At 46.0% G+C, this 12,484-nt stretch overlaps 1 protein-coding gene across 8 annotated transcripts in view; it reads left to right on the top strand.

The window, feature by feature from the left end:
* Positions 1–12,484, top strand: part of agtpbp1 (ATP/GTP binding protein 1) — a 27,486-nt gene extending 15,002 nt beyond the window's left edge. For 3 of the 8 annotated variants that reach the window (XM_034296259.1, XM_034296258.1, XM_034296265.1), the window contains 12 exons: positions 1,371–1,472; positions 4,106–4,192; positions 4,302–4,450; positions 4,615–4,702; positions 4,947–5,091; positions 5,439–5,589; positions 5,706–5,886; positions 7,162–7,291; positions 7,541–7,672; positions 7,996–8,172; positions 9,136–9,296; positions 11,543–12,484. In XM_034296259.1, coding sequence (XP_034152150.1) covers positions 1,371–1,472; positions 4,106–4,192; positions 4,302–4,450; positions 4,615–4,702; positions 4,947–5,091; positions 5,439–5,589; positions 5,706–5,886; positions 7,162–7,291; positions 7,541–7,672; positions 7,996–8,172; positions 9,136–9,296; positions 11,543–11,711 — 1,672 coding nt within the window. In that variant the 3' untranslated portion in view covers positions 11,712–12,484. The remainder of the gene's footprint in view (positions 1–1,370; positions 1,473–4,105; positions 4,193–4,301; positions 4,451–4,614; positions 4,703–4,946; positions 5,092–5,438; positions 5,590–5,705; positions 5,887–7,161; positions 7,292–7,540; positions 7,673–7,995; positions 8,173–9,135; positions 9,297–11,542) is intronic. The other 5 variants (XM_034296264.1, XM_034296263.1, XM_034296262.1 and 2 more) reach the window with 5 other exon arrangements.

The following is a 12,484-nucleotide window of genomic DNA, read 5'->3' as shown; positions in this document are numbered from 1 at the left end:
ATTATCTAATCAACCAATCACATGGCAGTTGCTTCAATGCATTTAGGGGTGTGGTCCTGGTCAAGACAATCTCCTGAACTCCAAACTGAATGTCAGAATGGGAAAGAAAGGTGATTTAAGCAATTTTGAGCGTGGCATGGTTGTTGGTGCCAGACGGGCCGGTCTGAGTATTTCACAATCTGCTCAGTTACTGGGATTTTCACGCACAACCATTTCTAGGGTTTACAAAGAATGGTGTGAAAAGGGAAAAACATCCAGTATGCGGCAGTCCTGTGGGCGAAAATGCCTTGTTGATGCTAGAGGTCAGAGGAGAATGGGCCGACTGATTCAAGCTGATAGAAGAGCAACTTTGACTGAAATAACCACTCGTTACAACCGAGGTATGCAGCAAAGCATTTGTGAGGCCACAACACACACAACCTTGAGGCGGATGGGCTACAACAGTAGAAGACCCCACCGGGTACCACTCATCTCCACTACAAAAAAGGAAAAAGAGGCTACAATTTGCACGAGCTCACCAAAATTGGACAGTTGAAGACTGGAAGAATGTTGCCTGGTCTGATGAGTCTCGATTTCTGTTGAGACATTCAGATGGTAGAATCAGAATTTGGCGTAAACAGAATGAGAACATGGATCCATCATGCCTTGTTACCACTGTGCAGGCTGGTGGTGGTGGTGTTATGGTGTGGGGGATGTTTTCTTGGCACACTAGGCCCCTTAGTGCCAATTGGGCATCATTTAAATGCCACGGCCTACCTGAGCATTGTTTCTGACCATGTCCATCCCTTTATGACCACCATGTACCCATCCTCTGATGGCTACTTCCAGCAGGATAATGCACCATGTCACAAAGCTCGAATCATTTCAAATTGGTTTCTTGAACATGACAATGAGTTCACTGTACTGAAATGGCCCCCACAGTCACCAGATCTCAACCCAATAGAGCATCTTTGGGATGTGGTGGAACGGGTGCTTCGTGCCCTGGATGTGCATCCCACAAATCTCCATTAACTGCAAGATGCTATCCTATCAATATGGGCCAACATTTCTAAAGAATGCTTTCAGCACCTTGTTGAATCAATGCCACGTAGAATTAAGGCAGTTCTGAAGGCGAAAGGGGGTCAAACACAGTATTAGTATGGTGTTCCTAATAATCCTTTAGGTGAGTGTAGGTTCCATGTTGACCTTCCCACAGGCTTATATAGGTTCCATGTTGACCTTCCCACAGGCTTATATACTGTAGGTCCTCCGTGTCCTGGTTTCACCTCTCCACTGACTGGGAAGGGTTTTCAAGAACTTTAGTTTGGATTCTGAGAGAAGGGTTGCAGTGCTCTCTCCTTCTGTTCCTGTGTGATGATGATGTCACTCAGTCCTCTGCCCCCCTACAGGACCAAGATCTTCCAGGACATTGAGAGGCTCATCCATCCCAACGACATCCTGGATAAAGTGGTGTACGACTTGGACATACAGAGGTGAGCAGTGTCATTGTTGAAAGAGCGGCGTGGAAAGAAGACCAAATGGATGGGCACAGATTCCTTTAAGGACAGCTTGCCCCGATCTCTGTTGGGGGTTGTGATGTGATGTTGAGACAGCGGGTACTTTCAACGGTTGTGACGGTGTTGGGTAGGGAACAAGTGTTAAGAAGGATGTCATCACTACCATTTGGCTTAACATGGAGCTACCTTGTGTGCAAGCTTATGTACTGCACAGCATCATCCACATTTTGAGATCCAGAAGTTGTTTAAATTTAGGCAGCTTCTGATGTTTGCAAGTTTGGCCCCTTTCTGTGTGTCAGACGGGTGGCGAATTAAAGGCAGAAACTAACTACAGTAGTGCCTCAGTAGTGTTGGGCCACGAGCCGCCAGAACAGCTTCATTGCTCCTTGGCATAGGTTCTTCCAAAAGACCTTCCCTCATTTGGTGTTTTGATGATGGTGGTGGAGCGCGCCCTCTAACAGGACGGTCCAAAATCTCCCATAGATTACGTTTTGGTTCAGATCCGGTGCCTTCGATGACCATAACACTCATCAAACCATTCAGTGACCCCTCGTGACCTGTGTATGGAGGCATTGTAATCCTGGAAGAGAGCCAACAATAAACCCTCTTTCAAATTAGCTTAGATCGTTTTGTCAGGCCGTCTTGAACCAGAATCATGGTCACCTGGGATGTTAATTGCCTGTTTGTTTCGGCTGTACCGCCGCCGGGACGCCTATTCTTTGTGTTGTAAATATTTTTTTGTTATAGGCATATTATATATGTGCAGAAAGCTTAGAATCTCATTAATCTAACTGTAGTATACAATTTAAAGTAGCTATTACGGCGATTAACTCCTATGCAAGTGTTTGAGTATAGTCAACATCCACACAACACCTTTTCCACAGAAGATCCACCAGGGTTGCTAGTTTCGGGTCTGATGGTAAATTCTGTACTTACAATGAGCCATCTTCTTCTGATTTCTTATCTTGATGGTCCCAGAGATATAGCAATACATCGTTTTGTTTGATAAAATCAGTTTTTATAATTGAAAACAATTCATGTTCTTCACAGCGTTGTAGAACGAAATCCTACTCGGAGCAAAACTATTCATGCTATTCAAAACCCTTACTAGGTTCTAACACAGCAATAATTGGTATTTCTGGAAAGAAGAGAGTCTCTAGCATGTAACCAGACATAGTTTATCCTGCTAGGTTGCCTCTATGCTTCACACCATGTCAGCAAAGACATGCAGTCTGGCACCGATTACGCACAAGCTCATGTATTTGATAGCATGCATCTTCCTCAAACAACGACCCATGAATTTGAAACAAGCTAGGTTGAGAGCACACGAGCCACACTTTACGGCAATTGTTGAATGTTCACCGTCAGTCGCACACACAGGACACACCCAGAGTGCGCACCACCCCAACCAAATCTTCAACCAAACTTGAATGTTGCGCAAGACTCATAGCTGTTGCTGCTCACAAAACTATACTTACGAAACTTTACTCTGCATTTAAAGTTTAAATGGCTACTCCTAAGTGGAAAAGCAACATAGGAGACCAATTTAGACTCGATTTTTGGAAGAATTCATGGACTGTGAGCCAAGCAACTTAGTGAGTACAATAAGATAGATTACCCAAGACATACAAGATATTAGGCTATGTTAGGCTGATGTTAGATCACCACATATGATGCGAACACCACATATGATGTTAGATCACCACATATGATGTAAACACCACATATGATGTTAGATCACCACATATGATGTAAACACCACATATGATGCAAACACCATATATGATGCAAATGCCACATATGATGTTAGATCACCATATATGATGCAAATACCACATATGATGTTAGATCACCACATATGATGCAAACACCACACATTGGATCCACCTGCTTGTCGCGCCTCCTGTTAGTACCTTTTTGAAGGGAAGCTAATTTTCCATCATGTATAACTTTCCTGGGAGTGTGTAACCCTTATATTAATCACTTTGGCACTGGATGTTCTGTGTAGGTATGAACTTGAAAATTCATAATGTGTCCAATTTGGCACAAAGTGGCAAATCTGTAAAGGACACTTTGGCCTTGCTTTACAAATGAGTAAGTAGATCACTGATTTGTATATCAAATGGCCTGAAACGTTACCCAGATCCTGCTGACATCTAGTGGATCAAGTAGAAAATTCCTCCAGATTCATAATCCATGTTTGGCCTTCCCCACTGCAATTCAAACATTATGAGGATTATTTTATAATTTTTTTTAAATGCTTGTTTTTGGTTTGCTTTATCTTCTGCCGAATCTATTGTGTTATACTTTAATTTATAATTCCTACAAACTACAGAGTGTCTCCTTTAAAATGGAACCAAACATTCAGGTAATGAGCTACAAGCATTTAGATTTGGGTACATCGTTTTAGGCGGACATTCCCTGACAGGTTAATTCTATCATGCAGTACACCTGTATTGGAAGCATGTGCGCTCATTATATTCCTCAATTTTTTTCAGGTGTCTCCTTTTATTTGTCACCCGTCTGTATATATTATATAACATCTGTGTCTCTCCTGTTGTCTCTAATCTGGGACTGTTCCTTAATGGTGTCTGCCTCTTGTGTTTTAGCAGTCCAGTGGTTGACGATGGAGAATCTCTGAAGTTTAACTCCCAATTTGAGTCTGGCAACCTGAGGAAAGCTATTCAAGTCAGAAGGTGGGAGTTGTTTCATCCCCCCCCCCAAACAATAATAGAACGAGCAGTTGTGCTCAGTTGTACGGTCCGCACGTTTTGTCTGAAGACTCTGTTGATCACTGTGTTCCAGGTATGAGTACGATCTGGTCCTGAACTCAGACATCAACAGCAACCACTACCACCAGTGGTTCTATTTTGAGGTGAGCGGCATGTGTGTGGGAGCCCCTTATCGCTTCAACATCATCAACTGTGAAAAGTCCAACAGCCAGTTCAACTACGGTAAGAGATCTGACTCACTGACCAGCTGCCTGCCTTAATCATTCATGTTGCATTACTCAGCCTTTGATGTGTGACCCAGTGACTGTGGTTGGACAGAACATGTAATTGTCTTTGTGTTTGTAGTCAGCCTCTCGTTAGTAATTGTTTGTGTATGTCGCCTGCAGGAATGCAGGTGCTGATGTACTCCGTCCAGGAGGCCATTGGTGGCCGGCCCCGCTGGGTTCGCACTGGAGCTGACATCTGTTACTACAAGTAGGTTTTGTTTTCCACCTCTGATCAGTGTCACAGATCACTCACCATCTAGTCATCTAGATGGGTAGAAATTAGGAGTAATAACATGGAATGTGAAAACGTGGAAGTGTTGTTATGCATTTGAACAAGGCCATGAAATGGGTTAGTTGTTGGCCGCTTTGATGCCTGTGTCGTTAGTGTGAATGTTTTCGTAGGTTTCTGTTTTATTTCTGTTTTTAAAACTTCGCCAACTCCTATTACCCAGAAACCACTTCTCCAGGAGCTCGATAGCAGCAGGCGGTCAGAAAGGGAAGTCCTACTACACCATGACCTTCAGCATGACCTTTAACCACAAGGATGATGTCTGCTACTTTGCCTACCACTACCCCTACACCTACTCTACTCTAAAGGTACAGACGCTTTATACCACTACCCTACACCTACTCTACTCTAATGGTCGGTTTCACAGATTCAGATTAGGTCTAGTCCTGGAGTAAAAAATCCATCTCGATAGAAATTCTCCATTAAACTGGATAAATCAGGTCAGGTTTTGGACAAATTAAATTGGGAGCATTTACTCTGTGTACAGGTCTTACGCTTAATTGAAAGTTGTCTTTATTGGCCCTATGCGCTAAGTCATAAGACCATGCCTCCAATATGTCAGCATGAGTCCAGCCCATCACTGTGCGTACAACCTGAACCAGTATCTATTGTTCTATGAAGCCTAATCATAATCATCATCATCTATCCCCCCCAGATGCACCTGCAGAAGCTAGAGGCCCTGCGGACCCCTCAGGTCTACCTGCGCCAGGACATCCTCTGTGAGACGCTGGGGGGCAACGGGTGCCCCCTCCTCACCATCACCGCCATGCCTGAGTCCACCAGCAACGATCAGATCTGCCAGTTCAGTGAGTTCTGCTGGGGCGGTCCTAGGAGGACTTGATGTTAACACTGTCTCATTGCCCTGTGTGTGTCGGTGTGTGGAACGTGTTCCTGGTGAACGTGTGTTTCTGGGTATGCCCAGGGAACCGTCCTTTGGTGTTCCTGTCTGCGCGGGTGCACCCCGGTGAGACCAACGCCAGCTGGGTGATGAAGGGCACCCTGGAGTTTCTGATGGGTACCAGCCCCCTGGCTCAGAGTCTCAGGGAGGCCTACATCTTCAAGATAGTCCCCATGCTTAACCCTGATGGGGTGGTGAACGGAAAGTAAGTCTACACACATACACACACACACACTCACCGCCGGAATCTCCCCTCCTCTCCTCCCTCCCACCGTTTCTTTACACCAGTCTTTCTCAACCCTGCTCCTGGGTGTTTCCCTGCCTTGCATGTTTTAGATCTCTCCCTGCTCTGTCTCACCTGATTCAAACGATCAGCTGATTATCAAGTCCTTCAGCTACATCAGGTATGTTAGGGCAGGGAGAGATCTAAAACACGCAGGGAAGGGGGCGTCCAGGAGCAGGGTTGAGAAACACTGCTTTACACCATCCCTCCCAATGTTTCTTTACACCGTTACTTCCTCTCCTCCCTCCCACCGTTTCTTTACACCGTTACTCCCTCTCCTCCCTCCCAATGTTTCTTTACACCGTTACTTCCTCTCCTCCCTCCCACCGTTTCTTTACACCGTTACTCCCTCTCCTCCCTCCCAATGTTTCTTTACACCGTTACTCCCTCTCCTCCCTCCCACCGTTTCTTTACACCGTTACTCCCTCTCCTCCCTCCCACCGTTTCTTTACACCGTTACTCCCTCTCCTCCCTCCCGCCGTTTCTTTACACCGTTACTTCCTCTCCTCCCTCCCACCGTTTCTTTACACCGTTACTTCCTCTCCTCCCTCCCACCGTTTCTTTACCCCGTTACTCCCTCTCCTCCCTCCCACCGTTTCTTTACCCCGTTACTCCCTCTCCTCCCTCCCACCGTTTCTTTACACCGTTACTCCCTCTCCTCCCTCCCACCGTTTCTTTACACTGTTACTCCCTCTCCTCCCTCCCACCGTTTCTTTACCCCGTTACTCCCTCTCCTCCCTCCCACCGTTTCTTTACACCGTTCCTCCCTCTCCTCCCTCCCACCGTTTCTTTACACCGTTACTCCCTCTCCTCCCTCCCACCGTTTCTTTACCCCGTTACTCCCTCTCCTCCCTCCCACCGTTTCTTTACACCGTTACTTCCTCTCCTCCCTCCCACCGTTTCTTTACACCGTTACTCCCTCTCCTCCCTCCCGCCGTTTCTTTACCCTGTTACTCCCTCTCCTCCCTCCCGCCGTTTCTTTACCACGTTACTCCCTCTCCTCCCTCCCGCCGTTTCTTTACCCCGTTACTCCCTCTCCTCCCTCCCGCCGTTTCTTTAACCCGTTACTCCCTCTCCTCCCTCCCGCCGTTTCTTTACACCGTTACTCCCTCTCCTCCCTCCCATTGTTTCTTTACACCGTTACTCCCTCTCCTCCCTCCCACCGTTTCTTTACACCGTTACTCCCTCTCCTCCCAGTCACCGTTGTTCTCTGAGTGGAGAGGATCTGAACCGACAGTGGCAGAGTCCCAGTCCAGAGCTGCATCCCACCATCTACCACACCAAGAGCCTGCTGCAGTACCTCACTGCAATCCAGAGGGCGCCACTGGTGAGCACCGCAAATATAAAGCGGATAACACTACACCTTAACCCTGTCCCGTACTCTTACAGGAAAACCAGACTGAAGTTGGATTGTCTTTATACATTTACACAGGTGGCCCTTTTCTGATAATCTTAATGTAATTGGCCTTTTGACCAATCCGATCCGTCCTGAGTAAGCGATCAGAATTGGGCTGCCTGTCTAAAACCCTCTGTTTCCTCTCCACTTCCCTGTGTGATGGGTCCCTGCTCTGCGCAGGTCTTCTGTGACTATCACGGTCACTCCCGCAAGAAGAACGTCTTCATGTACGGTTGTAGTCTGAAGGAAACCGTGTGGCAGACCAACATCAGCGCCACGTCCTGTGACCTGCATGAAGACCTGGGCTACAGGGTGAGACACACACACACACACACATAGCTGTTATACTTTGCACATGAAATCCCCGTCTGTGATGTTAACTGCTACGTGGGCGTGTGCATAAAGTACCGCTAGGGCTGTCATTAACACCATGTTCTTCACACGGGAGGCTGCGGAAGTCTGATGACACAGAGCTGTACCTAACTCACGTTTCTTGTTTTACTCTCCTTGTGTCCACACACTCTTTCTAGTTCAGATCCTCTTGTGATTATCCATCCATGGCGTATCCTCTCTCTGACACTGGCCTGCCATCACTGTATGGGTGTTGCGCTCTAACTCTTCCCCCGTTCCCCCAGACTCTGCCCAAGATCTTGTCCCAGATAGCGCCAGCCTTCAGCATGGCCAGCTGCAGCTTTGTGGTGGAGCGCTCCAAGGAGGCCACGGCACGCGTCGTGGTGTGGAGGGAAATGGGAGTCCAGCGTAGCTACACCATGGAGAGCACACTCTGTGGCTGTGACCAGGGCAAATACAAGGTGTGTGTGTGTGTGTGTTTACACTTGTACTTTGGGGGCCAGATGTCCCCATAAAGATAGAAAAACCTGGTGTCAAGGAAAAAAAGCGTACAATTGGGCATAGTGTTAGAATTCAGGTTACTTTCCGCTTCAGGCAATAAAGTGTGTGTGTGTGTGTGTGTGTGAGAGTGTTTGTGTGAGAGTGTTTGTGTGAGAGTGTGTGTGTGAGAGTGTGTGTGTGAGAGTGTGTGTGGGAGAGTGTGTGTGGGAGAGTGTGTGTGGGAGAGTGTGTGTGGGAGTGTGTGTGAGAGAGTGTGTGAGTAGCCAGCAGGAGGAGCCATAGTCTTGTAAATAATTAAGATAGTGACTAGAAGTGACATTACCGGCCTTAGGTTTTCTCAACAAACACATTTCTCCATGTTCCTTGATGTTCTGCCTTCCTCTCTGTGGAGTTAGTGCAGAAGCCTTCAGCAGCTCCTCTCTCTCTCTCAACTAGGGTTGCCAATGTCAACATCTGCAGAGCCCTGGGGCAGGCTAGGGTTGCCAGTTTGGCATGGTCTATCCCTCAAACCCCCCTGATTGGGTCATGTATGAATGTGGAAAGTGTTTGGACAGATGTGCAGGAAGCACATATGTTTGGGTTGGTGTCCTCTTCTTTTTTTAATTTTTTTTTATGCTCTGCGCTCCCAAAAGCTCCACAAGAATCACGTTTCTACCTAAAACAAGCCACTGTAGACTTGAATGACTGCACATGCTGGGATATAATAATGTGTGTATTAATGATGTGCGTTAGCGAAACCGGTCTACTAGAATAATGTGATGATATTTTGCTGGTCTCTGCCTTAGTGATGTGGTTTAGCGTTAAAGTTAGATTTTTGGTGTTAGGGTTCAGGTAAGGTTAGTTGGTTCGGGGACCAAATTTTGAATGGGAATAATATGTTCACATAAGGACTTTTCCTAAAGTGTGTGTGTATATGTGTCCAGGGTCTCCAGATAGGCACCAGGGAGCTGGAGGAGATGGGAGCCCAGTTCTGTGTAGCTCTGCTCAGGCTGAAACGACTGACCTGTCCCTTGGAGCTGAGGAACCATGCACACCTGCTGGATGTGGAGAGTGACTTTATCGAGACACGCTGCAAAGTCACAAGGTCAGACACTTATTCGTCTCCCTGATGGAAGGATGCCCCCGCTTGATTTTATTACATTATTTACAGCAAAATAAGGCATTTGATTCTTGCTGACAGTGAGAATTGACGGTCCTCTGATTCAAGGTTATAGTCATAATGTTGCAGCCCTTCTTGCTGCCCTGGACATATAACAATGATGTGTGCCTCATACCACATGCTCCTCCCACTCTCAACCCCTGTCTCTAATTAATGCAGCAGGCTCCTCCCACTCTCACCCCCTGACTCTAGTTAACACAGCAGGCTCCTCCCCCTCTCAACCCCTGACTACTAAACACAGCAGGTTCCTCCCACTCTCAAACCCCTGAGTCTACTAAACACTGGAGGCTCCTCCCACTCTCACCCCCTGACTCTACTAAATGCAGCGGGCTCCTCCCACTCTCACCCCCTGACTCTACTAAACGCAGCAGGCTCCTCCCACTCTCACCCCCAGACTCTACTAAACGCAGCTGGCTCCTTCCACTCTCACCCCCTGACTCTACTAAACTCAGCAGGCTCCTACTTGGTAACTGTTATATTGGGCTCTGTTGACAGTTGAAAGACAATCGTGGCAATATTTTGCAATTTAATGTTGTTTCTAGTAGTAGGAATTGGAAAGAGATGTTTTCTAGGGCAGTAGCGTCCTGAAAGCTCTTCTCTCTGGATCTGAATCTGGGAGGGAGGCAGGCTGCCTCTGAGCTGCCGCAAATCTCCTTATTTAGATACTCATATGACGACAATTTTGTGGGGAAAAACACTAGTCATTATGTTTCCATGTGATTTAAAAGAGGTCAGGAGTGAATTGGTTTGTAGTTATTGATTTCTCCATGTATAATTGATGTATTTATTCATTGAAGCCCACCCAGTAGGCAGGTTAGGTCTCTGGGCTTGGTTCATCGCAGCTTCATGATCTTTTTATCTTTTAATATTTAATCAGACCCATGATGTCATAATGACAGTGGGACTGGAATGACATGTGTGCTTCATCCATGTCTGTAATCTCAGTTAAGACAAAACTAAAGGGTTGTGTCTATAATCTCAGTTAAGACATAAAGGGTTGTCTCTTTAATCTCAGTTACGCCGTAATTTAAAGTTTCTTTCTGTAATCTCAGTTAGGACAAAACTAAAGGGTTGTGTCTATAATCTCAGTTAAGACATAAAGGGTTGTCTCTTTAATCTCAGTTACGCCGTAATTTAAAGTTTCTTTCTGTAATCTCAGTTAGGACATAACTAAAGTATAATTAATCAAATGCTCAGTTAAGTTCTGAGTCCATATGTGTTATGACAAGAGAAAGGAACTGGATCTTCTCTGTTTGCATGTTATGGGCTGGTCCATGTGTTCTAGTGATGCCCACGCCTGCTAACTCCAAAACATTAGACGTTGCCCGCCACATCCGCATCCCGTTGTATCCCGACTGCTTCTTTGCAGTTGTGTGTTTGGACAGATTTGTGGGAATACACATAGTATTGTAGTGAATGTGTGTGTTTGTGCCCATACACGTTTGTTTATGTGTGTGTCCGGTCCTGTGTAAGTACGGCCCAGTGTTTCTCTAATGGACTGTAATGGCTGAAGCTCTCTCACCCGGGGAATCTTAACACTCCTCTCCAGACAGCACTCTGTCCATCCAGCCCATTACACCATTACGCCCCGTCACACCCTCCTCCTAATCCACTTTACCTCTCTCTGGGGCGGGGCGAGGGTTGGGGGATGGCAGGGGTCAACGCCTGAACCCCCTCATCCACTGCCTCTGTGGGATCCTCTTTCAAAGCTCTCACACCATTAAAAACCACTAAACATCAGAGACAGTTAACTATTAAACCACTAAACAGATGAGTACAAAGATGTTTCAAAAAAGAAAAAAAACAGCACAATTAGTGTTTGATGCGTTTTTGTTTTGTTGTGTCATTTTTGACACTAGTCTTATCTTGTTTTTGTGCATTTCTTTCTGAAATCAGATCTACATCATTATCATTACTTCAGTCTGTCGAGACCCGAGGTCAAATCTTTTTCTTTTTTTTTCTTTAAAGAACTTTAGTTTTTGATGTATCCTGTACAGAATGAGGACCTGACTGTGTTTTTGGTTTTTGATGGATCCTGTACAGAATGAGGACCTGACTGTGTTTTTGGTTTTTGATGGATCCTGTACAGAATGAGGACCTGACTGTGTTTTTGGTTTTTGATGTATCCTGTACAGAATGAGGAGTTGACTGTGTGTTTGGTTTTTGTGCAGCAGCCCGAGTACGTATGTGCTGGAGGACGAGGAGCACTCCTTCATGGAGGAGGTGGACTACAGTGCGGAGAGCGGCGACGAACTGGAGCACGAGCCTGACGTCGCCGACACACACGACAACCACCTCTCCGACTCTGAGTCCAACAGCCAAAGAGACGCGCTTACCTAGCTCACACGGCCCAATGACTACCAAAAAAACCCACCCTAGCCAAAACCTGACCACCGCCACTTTCCACACTCTTAACCCTGATCCACAGGCTAGCGATGTCTGCTTGCCATTTTCTGACCTCACTTTGACAAACCCAGGGGTACAGTCCCCCTGTATTACCTCTGGTCTTGCTGCGGCATGAATATCACAGCCGTGCTTTATCTGCCTTGCATATCTCACGCTGATTTAAGATGCAATGTTTAGAAGTGGTATTTAATGAACATTAGACAAATTACACAAGGGTTTTGGTGTATTGTCCCCATTTGTTGTGAAAATGAGTGTTGCACAGAGGATCTATGACTTAATGGTCAAACAGGTGGAATCTACATTGTGGTCATATTTGCATAAAGACTAGAGTATTACTCAATGACCAAACTATAACAGTAACGCACAGTAAGCATAAAACAAAGGTAGCAAGCAATGTAGAACCATTTGCACACATAACACTTAAATGTGAGTACAGTATGCATGAACGCAGAGGTACAAGAGAACAAAGATCACATTTAGGACCCTCTTTGCACAGTAAAAGGTCAAACGCTCAGCCCAAAGCTGACGCTGCCTTTCTGGAACTGTTCGTCAGTATTCAGATGTACATGTATTTCTCCAGTCTGCCTGTAAGCTTAGTTGGTTTTCCGCACAGTGCAATGGTACTCAGTTTTAATGCTTTTTGGGGAGAGGTTTAGAGATTTTTGTTTACATATTGTTTTGGTTGACTTTAAGGTTCCTACATTTTG

This window comes from Esox lucius, chromosome 13, assembly GCF_011004845.1.
Source record: "Esox lucius isolate fEsoLuc1 chromosome 13, fEsoLuc1.pri, whole genome shotgun sequence".
In the NCBI taxonomy this organism is placed as follows: domain Eukaryota; kingdom Metazoa; phylum Chordata; class Actinopteri; order Esociformes; family Esocidae; genus Esox; species Esox lucius.
The sequence above is the reverse complement of the archived record's forward strand: the minus strand, read 5'-3'. Positions and strand labels throughout refer to the sequence as shown.